The sequence below is a fragment of the Leptinotarsa decemlineata genome, unplaced genomic scaffold (assembly GCF_025532065.1).
Source record: "Leptinotarsa decemlineata unplaced genomic scaffold, Ldec_3_MD MMD2_tig00026282_RagTag_RagTag, whole genome shotgun sequence".
Classification (NCBI taxonomy): Eukaryota; Metazoa; Arthropoda; class Insecta; order Coleoptera; family Chrysomelidae; genus Leptinotarsa; species Leptinotarsa decemlineata.
The window spans coordinates 2,379,103-2,395,073 of record NW_027412668.1 but is presented as its reverse complement, the minus strand read 5'-3'; the positions used below and the strand labels follow the sequence as shown (position 1 = coordinate 2,395,073).

The 15,971-nt window shown below is 38.3% G+C and overlaps 1 protein-coding gene across 1 annotated transcript; it reads left to right on the top strand.

Moving 5' to 3' along the window:
* Positions 1-3,313: 3,313 nt before the first annotated feature.
* LOC111518108 (uncharacterized) lies at positions 3,314-14,933 on the top strand. The gene is given in 9 exon segments (XM_074179616.1): positions 3,314-3,915; positions 4,962-5,213; positions 7,528-7,647; positions 11,665-12,188; positions 12,190-12,465; positions 13,367-13,739; positions 14,334-14,431; positions 14,434-14,518; positions 14,521-14,933. Coding segments are annotated over 9 exon segments (2,445 nt in total). The 5' UTR covers positions 3,314-3,374; the 3' UTR covers positions 14,697-14,933.
* The last annotated feature ends 1,038 nt before the right edge of the window (positions 14,934-15,971 follow it).

The window sequence follows — 15,971 nt, the reverse complement described above, 5'->3', positions numbered from 1 at the left end:
CGCACAAAGGCAGAAATTTTAGCCGGACAAAATCAGAAGACTGTCGTTCTTGGCTCACTGCTCTGGCTCAGAGCACATGATTCTCGGCCCAATGTGTGTGAAGTGGTCATTGGTTGATAATGCTGGCACGTCCTCCCGAATGTACCTAAGCTTCGGAAATAGGTCCCGAACATCAGCGCAATAGTAGGGAAAATAATGGTAAAGATGATTCAGATCTTCATTTCCACCACTGAATATGAAAACGCTTGAAAAAGCTATTGTATAGCATACTGAGTATGAAAATGCTTGAGGAAGATATTGTATAGCAAACTGAGTATGAAAACGCTTGAGAAAGCTATTGTATAGCATACTGAGTATGAAAACGCCTGAGTAACATATTGTATAGCATACTGAGTATGAAATGTAACATATTGTATATAATACTGAGTATGAAAACGTCATAGGAACATATTGTATAGCATACTGAGTATGAAAACGCTTGAGAAAGCTATTGTATAGCATACTGAGTATGAACATGCTTGAGGAAGATATTGTATAGCATACTGAGTATGAAACGCTTGAGAAAGCTATTGTATAGCATACTGAGTATGAAAATGCTTGAGGAAGATATTGAATAGCATACTGAGTATGAAAACGTCGGAGGAACATATTGTATAGTATACTGAATATGGAAACGCTTGAGAAAGCTATTGTATAGCACACTAAGTATGAAAATGCTTGAGGAAATATTATACAGCATGTTGAGTATGAAAACGCTTGAGAAAGCTATAGTATAGCATACTTTGTATGAAAATGTTCGAGGAAGATATTGTATAGCATACTGAGTATGAAAACGCCTGAGGAACATATTGTATAGCAAACCGAGTTTGAAAATGCTTGAGGAAAATATTATACAGCATGTTGAGTATGAAAACGCTTGAGGAAGCTATTGTATAGTATACTGGGTATGAAAATACATGAGGAAACTACTGAAGAAGCTACTGAGGAAGCATAATGTGTATGAAAATGTTCGAGGAAGGATCGTCTAGCGTACTGAGTATCAAAATGCTTGAGGAAGATATTGTATAGCTTGTTGAGTATAAAACCGCTTGAGGAAGCTATTGTATAGTATACTGAGTATGAACATACATGAGGAAACTACTGAGGAAGCTACTGAGGAAACATAATGTGTATGAAAATGATTGAGGAAGATATTATATAGCATACTGAGTATGAAAATTTTACAGGAAGCTATTGCATGGCATACTGAGTATGAAAATGCTTGAGGAAGCTATTGTATAGCACACTGAGTATGAAAACGCTTGAAGAAGCTATTGTATAGTATACTGACTATGAAAATGCTTGAGGAACATATTGTATAGCTTACTGAGAATGAAAATGCTCGAGGAAGATATTGTATAGCATATTGAGTATGAAAACGCTTGAAAAAGCTATTGTATGAGGAAGCTATTGTATGAGGAGGCTTGAGGAAGCTATTGTATCGTATACTGAGCATGAAAATGCTTGAGGAAGCTATTGAGGAATCATAATGCATATGAAAATGCTTGAGGGAATTATTGTATAGCATATTGAGTATGAAAACGCTTGAGAAAACTATTGTATACCATACTAAGTATGAAGCGTTTATTTAACTGTGCTGATCAACACTTTCTGTGGTCCTCCTCGACCTATCCACTGATTTGCATATGTTTCAGTTAAATGCTGACGTGCTACTTGACTGAAATGGGCGGGAGCCCCATCATGCATAAAAACCATATCCCTTCTAAAGCCCAAAGGAACTTCCTCCAGCAGAACTGAATGCACTTCTCTTAAAAATTGAACGTATGCCTCACCATTTAATCGAGGAGGTAGAAAATGAGGCCCAATTAAATCATCCCCAATAACTCCGAGCCACACGTTAAGAGAAAACTGTTCTTGAGGGTTACTTTCGACAATAGCGTGAGGGTTTTCATCAGCCCATATGTGGTAATTATGAAAATTAATTATCTTGTCCCGTGAAAAACTACATTCGTCTGTGAATTATATCGTCTTCAGAAAGTCACAATTTTTTCTAATCATTTCCAGCATCCAATTGCAAAATTCAAAGTTTGGAAAGTCTCGCGGTAACAGTGCCTGTACTCGTTGCAGATAGTAAGGGTATAACAGTTGTTCCTTTAAAATTCGAAATATCGTCATATGATCAACATTTAGCTGGAAAGCAATCTTTATAGTACGGGTAGTAGGTTGTTCTTCAATCACATTGAGTACTGCTTCCTCAAGCTGTGGCGACCACAATCCTGCGTTCCTTTGTCGAATGAACCATATTCTCGTAGTCGTTGATGAAGTCGAGCAAATATTATATGTGAAGAATACTGCCGTTGAGGATACATTTCAGCATATCTTCTAGAAGCTTCTAACCCATTCCCCTGCGACAGACCGTAAACGTAATGCATATCAGCCATTTCCTCATTTGTGTATGCCATTTTAATAACAAGTTCATTATTAAAGTAACGAATTTCGTTCAGAACAACAACACGCATTTAGTATTAATTCAATTTCGAAAATTCACAAACTGACAGCGTCATACCAATTTAATTGTCACTATCGCTAATAGCGACCTACTAGAAAGATTAGTTTCGTATTTCGCATTTATGACGATGTATCTCTGTAGTTGTTCCTAAAATAATGTTTTGCTGCGAACTGGTTTATTTTGGTTAAAAAACCCAAGAGGAGATATTTTTTGTTTAGAATGAAACATGCCATCGGAAATAAATTTTTAAATGGTAAACAAATAATAAGACAAAATGTTACATTGGAAATAAATTTTAGGGGTTGTGTTTTCCACTCTTTACAACCATGGGGTAAACCAAATAAATTTCTGGCTAAGTGTCTTTTTGGTATTACAAAACGCAGATTAATTTCAATATTGTAACTTTTTCAGTGCTTGTGAAAAAAAATGTTATACAAATTTTATGTACCCCCTTTAAGGGGCTGTATCTCAACAAGGGATGCTCCAATGAAGTTTCTGTATATGAAAGATCCTATATTTTTTTAATGAGGAATCACCTCCTTGAATGTTTTACACTTATTTAGTTACACCCTGTATATATACATTTTCCTAATCTTTCTTTCATTATTCAAAGAACCTGCTACACTACGAAATAATCATTAACAGATGACTGAGGTATCCGACTTCTCATTCCGGTTGGTTCTAGATGTGATTTTGACTAGTTCTGAAGACCAGATCCTCCGTGGAGTAAAAATAATATGTAGCAATCAATCTGTTCCATGAAACCTTCTTTCATTCAGACCAATTCACTCCCGCGAATGACAATGATGATAATTGATGAATTGACATCTGTCTACGCGAAAGTCCTGTCAGCTCAACGAGCCACATGAGGCATTTTGCCCTCATTTTCCTCTTCATCTATACAATACGAACCGAAGAAGCCAATCTTGATGAAAGGTTGTCCAGGGAAGAGAAAAATGCCAGATGTTGTGCTCAGCACCTTAGCTGCTGCAAGAAATCCGTGGAACCAACAAACTTTGAAGTAAGAGCCCTTCTCGTGAAATGTCGGAACACCGAAAAGAGTGAAGGAAGCTCCGAAAGTAAAAAACCCCCGCTCCTGGTCCAAAAATCTAAACGCAACGCCAAAGAGATCCCGCACTGCATCAAGAAAGACGAGGGGATCACCAACTGTAAGAGGAAGATCAAGCTGACGGTGAAGGTGAAAAATAGATGGATCACCAATTGCAAGAACCAGTATATCGTCATTGACCACGTGTTTGACTCTATAACGCAGCAGAAACAGAAACTGTTGAACCCTTACGTTCTGAAGATCAGACAGAAGCCTGTGTTTCAACGATACGAGTTGGGATTTGAGGCCATGGTGAATTCTCAAGCTAGGGAGAAAGTTCATAACAAACAAGAAGCTGGTGAGACTTCTCGATAACCTTCATTTTGAGCACCACTCTGATTGAAAAGAATCGTTTCGTGCAATAGTAACACATTGGCTGAAGCGTCCCGGCCTAAGAAAGGAAACGCGTTTCTAACATTTCAATACCAGAGTAGGCCTCAGTGTCATCAATAATATCTTCATTTGAGCGAAATTTCTTACCGGCGAGCATTTTTTGAGGTCTGCGAACAGCCTGGCGAATATGGTATATGCCGGAGCAAATCGGAGCCTATTTCATGCAATTTTGGCATCGTTTTCATTGATTTGTATCACTGTGCTTAGTCTTGATGGAGCAGCATTTTATTTTTCTTCTAATGGGGTCGTTTTTCCGCAATTTCAGCCTTCAAACACTCAAATAACGCTATATAATATTCACTGTTGATGGTGTTTCCCTTCTCAAGCTAGTCGATGAATATTATACCACGCACATCCCAAAATACCGGGCCATAACCTTTCCAGCGGATTGTTGTGCTTTCAGGCGGTTTGGTCGAGGTACCAACACGTTTTTTTGATATATTTACAATGTCTGCTAACTCAGGCAACATCACTTTTCGTTCATTCAAAACTATTCTGTGGATTTTTTGTGTTACTGCCTCATTTGGACTGCGTTCTGCATCATCATTGACCAATGCCATCTTAATTTTGAACAGGTTGGAGCCTGGCTCACTTACCTTTACGACTGGCGTTTGTCAGAAGGACAAACGGGTCATAACTGATCATGGGATGGCGACATGAATGTCCTCAGACATCAGTACCACCCTTCACGGTGAACCCCTCCCTGGCTGCGGGTTCCAGGTGGGCCTACGCGCTTGCCAGTCGATCTCCGTTCCAGAGATCCTCACTTTTCTGGCCGGAGAAGATATTGTTTTTTCCATGGTTTGAGCCACATTAAAGTCAGCTAACCAACCTTTATGTGTTGTTTCTGAAAAAGCGGTGAATGTAATAATACTGGCGCCATCTATGTGTTAGGCCCAAAACTGTTCAGCCCATGTAGTAGATAACGAGTTTCTTAAACACCATTTTCAGGTTTTACTGGATGCAACGTGAATCCATTCAAAAGTCCAACCTGCGGGGTGGTGAAGTACAAAAATGAACCGTTTCCTTTCAGCACAGGTTTTTGTTGCTCCTGTGATAAAAACAAATACCAGTCGAACAAAATACAGAGAAATTTGAATGATTCTGACAGTTTTCGAGTACCTCTCCTCAATGAAGTTTTCAAGAAAACTAGAAATACTTCTGAAGCTGATGGTATCTTGGGAAATAATTTTTATTTTGACGGTAAGTTGTGAATATTGATAACTGTATACAAATATTGAAGAAAAGTCATTTTTTGTGGAGAAAATATGAAAATTGTGATTTGGTACTATATACAGGGTGTCCCTGGACTTCCTCTTTTCCTCTCGGGAATGTATAGATGGGGTCAAAATATCACCAGTACTTCATATAACTTTTTTTCCTAAAAGTCTTCGTAACCAAGTTACGGGCCCTCGAAGTTACAAAATGAAAAATGTTTTTCTTTGATAACTTTTCAAGTGAATAATCAAAATTATCCAAATTTTGGTAATTGACTAAACAAATGAATTCCGTCGATGAGCTTTCATGCAGGAGTCAGTTGTTTTGCTACAAAGTCAGGAACGGACTACCCCCGATGGTCCACACCCCAAAACTTTGAAATGACAGATATTTTTCAATATTTTTCAACAAAATAAGGTTACTTGGACAATTTTATGAATAAAAGTACTCGTGTGGAAAGTCGATCGGAGCAACGAGTCTTGATAAAAATGTAGTTCTACTCGACGACATCAAACCCGCTCGTCCACCATTATTTGAAATGAATAATTATCAAAGCAGAAATAATTCGAATTCTTCTTGTTCTTCTTCTTGAACGTCTTGTTCTTGTTCGTCTTGTTCTTCTTCTTGTTCTTGTTCTTCTTCATCTTCATCTTCATCCTGAATACATGTGAACTGCGTCAATAGCGATGTATCGCCTCGTTGGAATCAAAGCGATCCTCCACTGTTGGTGATTAGAGCCTTGACAATGTGTACATACCAGAAAACAAAACAATCCGGCATTTTTGGTTTTAAGAAGAAGATAGTTTTTTCAGTTGGAGTTCGAGCAGTGAGTAATACGAGTAAGTCTACATCTTCACCAACAACAAAAGTTGTATTTGTCAAATTGAATTGCTCTATTGCTGTTTCAATTATCAATACATCATCATCATTATTAGCTTGTTTCACCAATATATTTTCAGCAGTAAAATTTTCTTTCAACTATGAAATGAACCGAGACTTGTTGTGAGTATTTGTAAGGAATTTTTGTTGACTGGTTGGAACTGTCATATTTTCATCAAATAAAATATCAATTGATGTAGATGTTGCTGAAGTTCGACGACGTTGTTCTGCAGCTTTGGTATTTCTCGTGCAATCATTATAGCCATCAAATACGACAGTAACTCTGGAACCAAACTGTCTACGTACATACTGTACGTTATCTAAGATAACGTTTAATGTTTCTTCGCTATCCCACACAACGCGATGTAGTAAGTATCCTCCGTTAATGATGTATCGCATTTATGTTGTTAATATCAAAATCTATCTTTTCGAAACAATCGTAAATGGCAGACTTTTGTGTTTTACGCATCCCGATGTCATCAAACAACGATAAAGGGTAGGGAGATAATTCATGTACAATGACCGTCAGAGAAATATATTACAACTACAGACATGTATAAACGTGGGGTACTTATGCATATTATGACGATTACAACTTTTACAACTTTTTGAATCGTTATATCTCAAAAACAGTGGCTCGTAGGAAAAAAATAAGTAATACATTTTTTGTAGATAATTTTATGATCTACAATTTTTGTCGGAAGTATTTATATGATAAAATTCACCGTTTTGCTGAAAATCGCGAAAAACTCTTTTATTTCTGAACTTTGACCTTGAATAAAACTTTTTTCTATACAGGGGAGAGTTGAGGAACTTTCAAATTTTGTTTTTGATGATATTTTAAACAATCTTACTGATTTTCAGCTTGGTGGGAATTTAGGTAGGTTTACTCTTATTTTTTATCCAATTTGACCGGACTATTACATATATTTCGATCAATACCTGAGGAGAGTGGTTTGATAAATACTACCTAGGACCTTCCGAATTATTTTTAAGTTTTTAGTACGTTATCTACATCATTTTTTTCAATGAAAATTAACTCAAAAAAATATTTTTACTTATTTTTATTTAATTGTTTATTACGCCCGCTCACCAGTATGCGTTCCTTACCTGCAAGTATCGTCGTCTCTCTCTGACTTATAGGGCCTTTTTTATTCATACTTCGATACAGAAATTGAAGAAATTTTTTCGGTTGAAAAAAAAAAACAATCCCTTTTAATTGTTTAATCAATATGCAACATGCATTTATGTCATCAGTTGGGTAATTTCAAAAAGATCGCATAAAAAATTGACTTGGAATAGATTCGGTACTCTTGCACTGATTCCTCCTGGACTACTAGTTTTTCCACAACTAAGGTGTAAATGCGTTTAACATGTGTTAGTTTTTAATTTGATCTGTAAACTTTCTAATTTCTTCCAGGTAAAAGCGGCAACCTTCAAGCAGACCCACCGACTGTAAACGAAGCCGATATTACTGGCCATAATGAAGACTATTCTAGACCTTTTCAACTCGCAAATGATCAGAAATTAACAGTCTTTGGTGAGTACGTCATAAACGAATTATAGAATGTAATAAAAAGGATATAAAATCGAACTGTTACAAAGTTATTAATGCAGATATTTCTTGGTGTTACTTTACCTGACTTTAAATAAATAATCATAAAATAGTTATGGATTTCAACATTAAAGGCAATCGATGCAGGGTTAAATGCTGGGGTTGTTTACCCTCTGCTAAGGGGTAATTTGGTACTCATTGGTGTACTAACTACAAATAAATATTTTCGAATATCTTTTTTCATGGCGATATGATCATGATCTTGTTTGTTAACTTTATTATTAATGCCATCAACAGAAATTGGTCAGTTTATTAGACGGTCCTGGCCAACCCTTGATACTAATTGTATTAATAAATAACTACAGCTTGGCAGGACTAGCTGTGCCTCTGAGAAGCGCGAACGATAAAGAGATTTGGTAACTGTCCACTATCAACTTTCATTGGAAAGTACAATCGTGATGTCTAACAGGCCTTCTTACAGGTCACTGTCATTTAAATTATCATATGCAGAGACTCGGACTGTCGGAAGACAGTGTATGATGATGCCTCTCTTTGGAAAATGATGAAACAGCAGAGCACATTATTATTATTATTATTATTATCATACGACAACGACAACAGTACGACAGTACGACAACGAACATCATTGATGCGATGCGTAACTTTCACGAGATCGAAAAGATTTTCAATGAACGTTTTCCGAATCGTCCTATCTGTAGAAAATATTTGAAAAATATTTTTTTTAAACGGCAATTTTCACAGACAAAATTGCCGTTATTGGAATGACACCAACCCTCGCGTTTCCGGGAAACACATACCCAATATTCAGAAAAAATTAACGTTTGGGTAGGAATATTGGGAAACCATATTGTAGAGCCTTCATTTATTGATCAGAATTCAACAGAGGAACTGTATTTGAATATGCTGGAAACTACTGTTGACCCTCTCATCACTGAAATCGTCGAAGCGAATCTTAATGAATTCGATATGGATATTGAATTGCAACAAGATGGAGCACCACTATATTACTCAGACAAGTAAAAAACTATTTGGATACTACTTTTCTTGATCGTTGGATTGGCCGTCGAGGTCCTTAAGAATGGCCAACCCGCTCGCCAGATTTGACACCTTTGGACTTTTTATGGGCTATTTGGAGCAAAAGGTGTACGAAACTGAACCTGCTTCAATATTGGATATATACGACAGAGAATAATAAATATTTGTAGAGATATTGCATATGTCAAGAAGTTCGAGGAAAACATTTCAAGCATCTTCTGAACTGACCTCAAGCTTATTGCCTCATATTATGTCGTTGAATGTCAAGTATTGAAAGTTCCGCCATTTTGTAGTAGTTGAAGATATATACTTCATATTCTAGGGTTGTGAAGTATTCGTCAGAAACTTGATAATGATGGACCCAGATAGCGCCCAGTCGCGCCATCTGGGTCCATCAGTTTACATCCTACACAAAAAAGCAATCTAATCAGTGGATTCAAAGGGGAGAATCGTCTCCAAAGAAGGCGAAGACCATTTCATCTGCAGACAAGGTCATGGCATTGGTTTTTTGGGATGCGCGTGGAAAAACTTTCATTGGCTGAGAAAAAAGTGTTGTTCCATCAAGACAATTCACCAAGCTCACAAATCCATTTTCGTAATGACCAAAATTAACGAATTAAAGTTTGAATGGCTACCTCATACACCACATTTGCCAGATTTAGCCCCCTCGGATTATTTTCTGTTCCCAAATTTTGAAAAAATGGTTCAGTGGTCGAAGATTCTCCAATGATAAAGAAGCGATGTCCGACAGTTTTTATTATAGAAACCGTATCGAACTTAAGTGGGGAAAGTGTAAATAGTTGCAAAGAGATTATGCTGAAAAATAAATAATTTTTTTCCATAATGTTTGTATTGTCCTTATTGGGCCGGGTACTTCTGGAATCACCCTCGTATAGTGATATGACTTCATGAACAGATTATCGTAAATATACAGTCAAAAGCCTTGGTCAAGTCAACTGGCTGAGAAAATCTTCGTGAAAAACGACCCAATGTCGTACTTCAAAAATATAACAGTACCTTCTACTTTCTTTTTCACACCTACGGATATCTATGAAATAAAAGAAATGTTTGGTGAAATCAAAAATAAAAATTCGGTGGGGTGGGATGCCATTTCCTTAAAAATGTTGATAACTCTTCCTGGCAGGGCTTTGAGTGCGTTGGCGGAGGCAATAAATTTCTCATTCTCTAAAGGTATGTTCCCATCGTGTCTGCAAATTGCCACAATCATTCCTCTACATAAAGGAGGCGATCTTGACAACCCAGCTAATTTTAGGCCAATTGCTTTGCTACCTACCCGTTTTTTCTAAAGTTATAGAAAAACTGGTAAAAAAAACTAGTAATATCCTTCCTCGAGAAAAACAATGTGATAAATTTATTCCAATTTGGTTTTCAGTCTTCAAAAGGTACACAAGACGCCATATTTTCACTCCTGGAAAACCTGTACACCAATCTTAATAACAGAGAATCTGCGGCGGCCATGTTTTGTGACCTAACCAAGGCCTTCGATTGTGTAGACAACATGCTGCTTCTTCGCAAGCTGGAAGTTTAGGGATTTAGAGGATCGGCATTACTTTGGTTTGAGACATACCTTTCTCATCGGAGGCAGAATGTTCTATTAGATGGAATTTCATCAGAGGAACGTTTCATTGGCAGTGGGGTTCCACAAGGTTCCGTTTTGGGACCGGTGTTGTTTTTCATTTATGTCAATGACTTGGTCCATGTTGACATAAGTGGTAAATTCACGTTTCGCTGACGACACCACTATCCTCTGGCATAGCAATACCGCCTCCAATTTACTTGATCAAATCATCGTCGACATAAGAAGGGTTAAAGAGTGGTGTGATTCCAATCTTTTATCATTCAACATCAACAAAACAAATGTGGTCACGTTTAGATGTAAAATAGGAAAAGTACACTTGGAAAATTGAGAAAAACAAATTTTTAGGGCTCTTCATTGATGAAAATCTTAAATTTGATTTCCATGTCGACTGCTTATGTAAAAGACTAGCAGCAGGATGTCATGTAGTGAGAGTTGTTGCAAGAGAGTTAGACACTACTATCACAAGATCAGTTTATTTTGCACAAATTGAGTCCTATTTACGTTATGAAATTTGTTTCTGGGGAAATTGTGCAAAATTTCGTTTCAATATGGTATTCTCTCTACAAAAAAGATCCATCAGATATTTATGCAAGGCTAGCTACAGGGATTCATGCCGCCCATTATTTGTGAAGCAAAACATTCTGACCTTAGTATGTCTTTTTATTTTGGAAACAGTGTGTCTTATCCACAAAAAATATTAAAATCAATTTAGTAACACCTCAACTTATAGTACACGTCAGTCTTACTCCGTTTCCTTTCCCACACCTTCTCTAGCCCTTACACAAACTTCTATTATTTTCAATAGCAAGAAGTTATTTAACCACCTTCCCATTAATTTAGGGCGAATATGAAATGAAAAGAAATTCAGAAAGAAAGTGAAAGAATTCCTTGTTGGGAGGCCCGAATTCTACCAAGGCTCTATCGAGTAATTGGCATGTAGCTTTGTGTAAACAAGTTATTGAAACCAACACGAAATGGCTATCAATGTTCATTATGTAGCATTATATATTTACATTTACCTAACATGCATAAATTCATGTACTTATATTTGTATCTGTTCAGCTGGACTTAATATTGTTCGGTCCATATACCCTGCTCTTGTCTCTAAGCATTATTTTATAGTTCATATTTGTTAATTGTCCCATATACATGTTTTACTTTACTAGACTTTGCCAATAAGATGTTCATATCTTGGGTAATAAAGCATATTTTGATTTGATTTGATTTGAAGTCATAAGTAGGTGTTTGCCTTGCTCAATGCTCACCGACTATCTGACGCACGATACGCACTACCATCAAATTTCATTTATCGTAAGAATGTTGTTCTCAACCACTGATATTTTCAGATAACTTCGGCCACAACATCCAAAAACGCGGAGGTCAAGACTGCACCGACAAGTACACCCCCCCGAACCTGGACCCCGAAACCTACCACGACAGCGCCCATTGTCTGGAATTCTCTGATATCTGGTATGGCGTTTACTACCTCAAGAAACCCAAAGTGCACCACAGCCTCTTCATCCAAATCTTCGAGAAGTACCAGGACCTAGAGAGCACCTGCAAGTGGCGAGATCTAACCAAACTGTCCCCCATCGAAATCGGTACCAGCGCTCCTAGTTACGTCAACGACCAAGCCACCATCAGCGGTGCTTACTCAGCTGAAGAAACTAATATCAAACTGTTCTCGTTGAACTACAAAATCCACAAGCTGCTCATACCAGACATCAGCAACGTGGGGGACGTAAGGCTATACCCGGAGCTACGGGGTGGTGTGGGGGAGTACCTCGTGATAAGGGAGAACCAGGTGCAGTCTGATGGGAAAGCCTGCAACGTAGCAGGAGTGGGATACGAAGCGTTTGCGAAGCAGCCAAAACCGTTGCTCTGTTTCTAAAGGGTCCTGCCTCAAGAACCAGCCCAGAGATATGTGGACCCATGACCATGAGCTGGAGGAGGCAGGTAGGAGAGGAAATTACTTCTTGAAGAATTACGGAATTCTACCAGAAGAGGCTGTGACGTCGAACGGTACGGAGCAGAACAAAACGCTGAGGATGTTTTTCACGGAATTCCACACAAGCCTGCTGGACGTTGAGTTTAAGGCTGATCGTAATACCGTCCTTAGACCAAGCTCTTTGGCGACAATCACTGAGGTGAGAATAGAAAACAAAAGCCATTCAATTCTCTCTTAGCCCCAAAGACCAAGACTGAACTTTCACTAGCATTGATTTGAAGACAATGCTGCGCAGAGGTAGAAATCAATGAGGATATGTCTTCATTTAGCTTCTGCATTGCAGTATTCATGTCCGATGGGTGGAATGAAAGATGTAATCGTGTATCATCAGCGTATAGCTTTATTTTGGAGTATTCAACTAGGTTCACAAAGTTTGATGTGTATAATATGAATAGAAGAGGACCTAAAATCGAGACTTGTGGAACACCGCGATTTATCTTCAATGGACTGGAAAAATCAAGCATAACAAGTGCTGTAGCTTTCTTATGGTCAAGTGCGCTGAAAACATCATCTGTAATGTTTAAAATTGTAATTTCACAACTATGAGATGGGCGGAAACCTGATTGTGTTTCTGGTAAAAGGTTTTTCAGTTGAAACAAATTCATATAGTTGGTTGTAAATCACACTTTCAAATAACTTAGAAACAGCTAGCAAAATGTTAATTGGACGCAAATCTTTGAAGCTTTCTGGATTACTTTTTTTTGGAAGAGGTATGACCAGGGCTTCCTTCCAACAATTTGGATAATCACCTGTTTTAATGCAGAAATTTATTATGTGTGTTTTGTAAGGTACTATGAAAGGAGAGCACATAATCAATAATCTGATATTTATGCCATCGGAGCCTTAAGCATTGCTTTTTATTCCCCATTCCCCACTTAATCCTTAGGCTTAGTGATCTGGAGTACACTCCACATCCTGAGCCTTCTTTGGTTTCTGAGCCGTCTAATTGATGTACTTATTAATACTTTCAACTATATCCCTATCATAATTACATTCCTATCAAGGTATACAACTTCTTGTGATCGAAATCAAACTTCCAGGTATATGTGGATAGTTCTAGTCCCAAAAAGACCTCAATCACAGCGAAAATCTTCAACTCTGGTCTGGTATTTGGGATCTTCCACGTATCTTTGGCCGACTGTCCTCTGGATCTACCAGCAAGATTCAACAACATCAACTCCAAGCCCGCTCTGATCCCTCCTCAGCACCAACACATCTTCCACCTCGATATCGTCTGTCCTCTGCCCCGGAAGAACTTTTTCTGCTCCCTGCAGGTGTTGAATGAGAAACAGGAACTGATAGCTTTGAGGAAGATAAGGATGGAGAGAGAAGACAGGTGTATTTGCATTTGGCATTGCGCTTGCGCGTGTTTCCTGGCAGACGAAGGGCTCAAGTGCAAGGCCCTCTCTTTAGGTATGTTAAATGGATGATTTTTATCTCAAATCAGTTTCTTTTTTTGAATTGAAGGGGTTATATTTTTAGGAGTGATTAATTTTTGGGAAAGAAAGTTTTTGGCTTTCTACTACTCCATCTCGATACAAAAGAAAAAGATGAAGCAATCTTACAAAGAAAGGAAGGAAGTAATCAATTTGAAAATAAGTAACTCTATACTTGGATGTGTAGATCATGCAAAGAAGTAACTTTCAAACACAAACTGAAAAAAAGTCCTCTTGAAACAGCTACTTTCATATAATAATAATAATAATGGTACCGGGGCTTTGGCTAAATCTTGGTGACACTCTAGTGCTAGCCCTGAAGTAACACGCTGTCTGCTCAAGGCTAATAGTGCTTGTCTGCTATCAGTGCAGATTGTTATGTTTTTGCCAGAAATTCCTTTCTTGGTTATTTCATTTGTGGCGATTGAGATACCAGCCAGTTCTGTTTGGACCACGCTAGTATTTCCTCCCATTCCACACTTAATCTTTTAGGCTAAGTGATCTGGAGTACACTCCACATCCTGAGCCTTGAGACACACTGTATATTTCACTATATATATTTCAATTTCAGAAAACTACCACGCCGCCGGCTTCCAAGGAGGCCTCCCCCTCCCCATCCACGTTATCCAGTACACCTTCCTGGACGACATGATTTCAATGATGCTCTACACATCCTTCTCTTCCTGTGCTTCACTCTGCTGTTGATGGGCTTCACCAAAGCGTCAGTCGGCTGCTGTTCGGTTCCCGTTGGTCTGTGGGCATGGACATGGTGATGGACCTTCCGAAGAGGATAAATAGGTATCAAGAGGCTGACATCAGCCACAGATCAGTGGTGTACGACGGGAGGGGTTGGCCCGTTCATCCCGATACCGGAGAGAGGGTGAGGAATATACCTCTGGCAGCGGAGTTCTGTACGAACGTTGTGTTTTCGTGATATACCCGTTTGCGGTGATCGGAGCTATCGCCAGAAAATTGTGTTCTTCGTCGTACGAAATGATGCCTGTTAGTGATTACGACGTTTGTTATTGCAAGAATGACGGCTGTGCAGAGGAGGAGTAGCATTTGCAGAATTCTCTGGTGAAGAAATCGCCTCAGTCTGCTAGACAGTGAAACATTTTCCATAGGCGTACTGCATGAAGTTATAAAAATTAAAGATTATGTACTGAGAGGAGCATATATTTCTTTTTGGGAGTTCAAAAAGTGTTTTTTTATTTACAAAATGAAAAACTTCAAAGAAGAGACATTTCTTGTGGTGCACTCAGCGGTCTGCCTTCGGCCTATTTCATGTCCCATATACAGTGCGAACGCGAACGCGAATATCCCGTGTTCACTTTCGAACCGGCAGTATATCAAAGTCGAACAGAATTTTTGTGAAAAGTAATCATTTTTTGTACTTTTTGAAAAGGAGGTCTTGTGACATTTCGTATGAAAGGTATTTGAATTCTTTTTTTGACCCACGATTACTTTATCGTGAGCATGAATACATACAAGAATTATATTAAATCTTGTGGAAAAGTAAGTGAGATGAAGAACTGGCAAGTACTGTAGAAAAGAAAAGGTTTATTATTATTTTACATTACAATATTCCAACTAGCTAGTTAGAGAAGGGGTCAGATTGGTCATTATAGAGAGAGGAAAGATGACTGGATTAACTAGCTAGTTAGAGAAGGGGTCAGTTTGGTCATTATAGGAAGAGAAAAGATGACTGGATCAACTATCTAGTTATAGAAGGAGTCAGTTTGGTCATTATAGGGAGAAGAAAGATGACTAGATTAACCAACTAGTTAGAGAAGGGGACAGTTTGGTCATTATAGGGAGAGGAGAGATTACCGGATTGGCTAGCTAGTTAGAGAAGGGGGCAGTTTGGTCATTATAGGGAGAGAAAAGATGACTGGATTAACTAGCTAGTTAGAGAAGGGGTCGGTTTGGTCATTATAGGGAGAGGAAAGATGACTAGATTAACCAACTAGTTAGAGAAGGAGACAGTTTGGTCATTATAGGAGAGGAGAGAGTACCGGATTGGCTAGCCAGTAAGAGAAGGGGGCAGTTTCGTCATTATAGGGAGAATAAAGATGACTGGATCAACTAGCTAGTTAGGAAAGGGGTCAGTTAGTCATTATAGGGAGAGGAAAGATGACCGGATTGGCTAGCTAGTTAGAGAAGGAGGCAGTTTGGTCATTATAGGGAGAGGAAAGATGACTGGATTAAC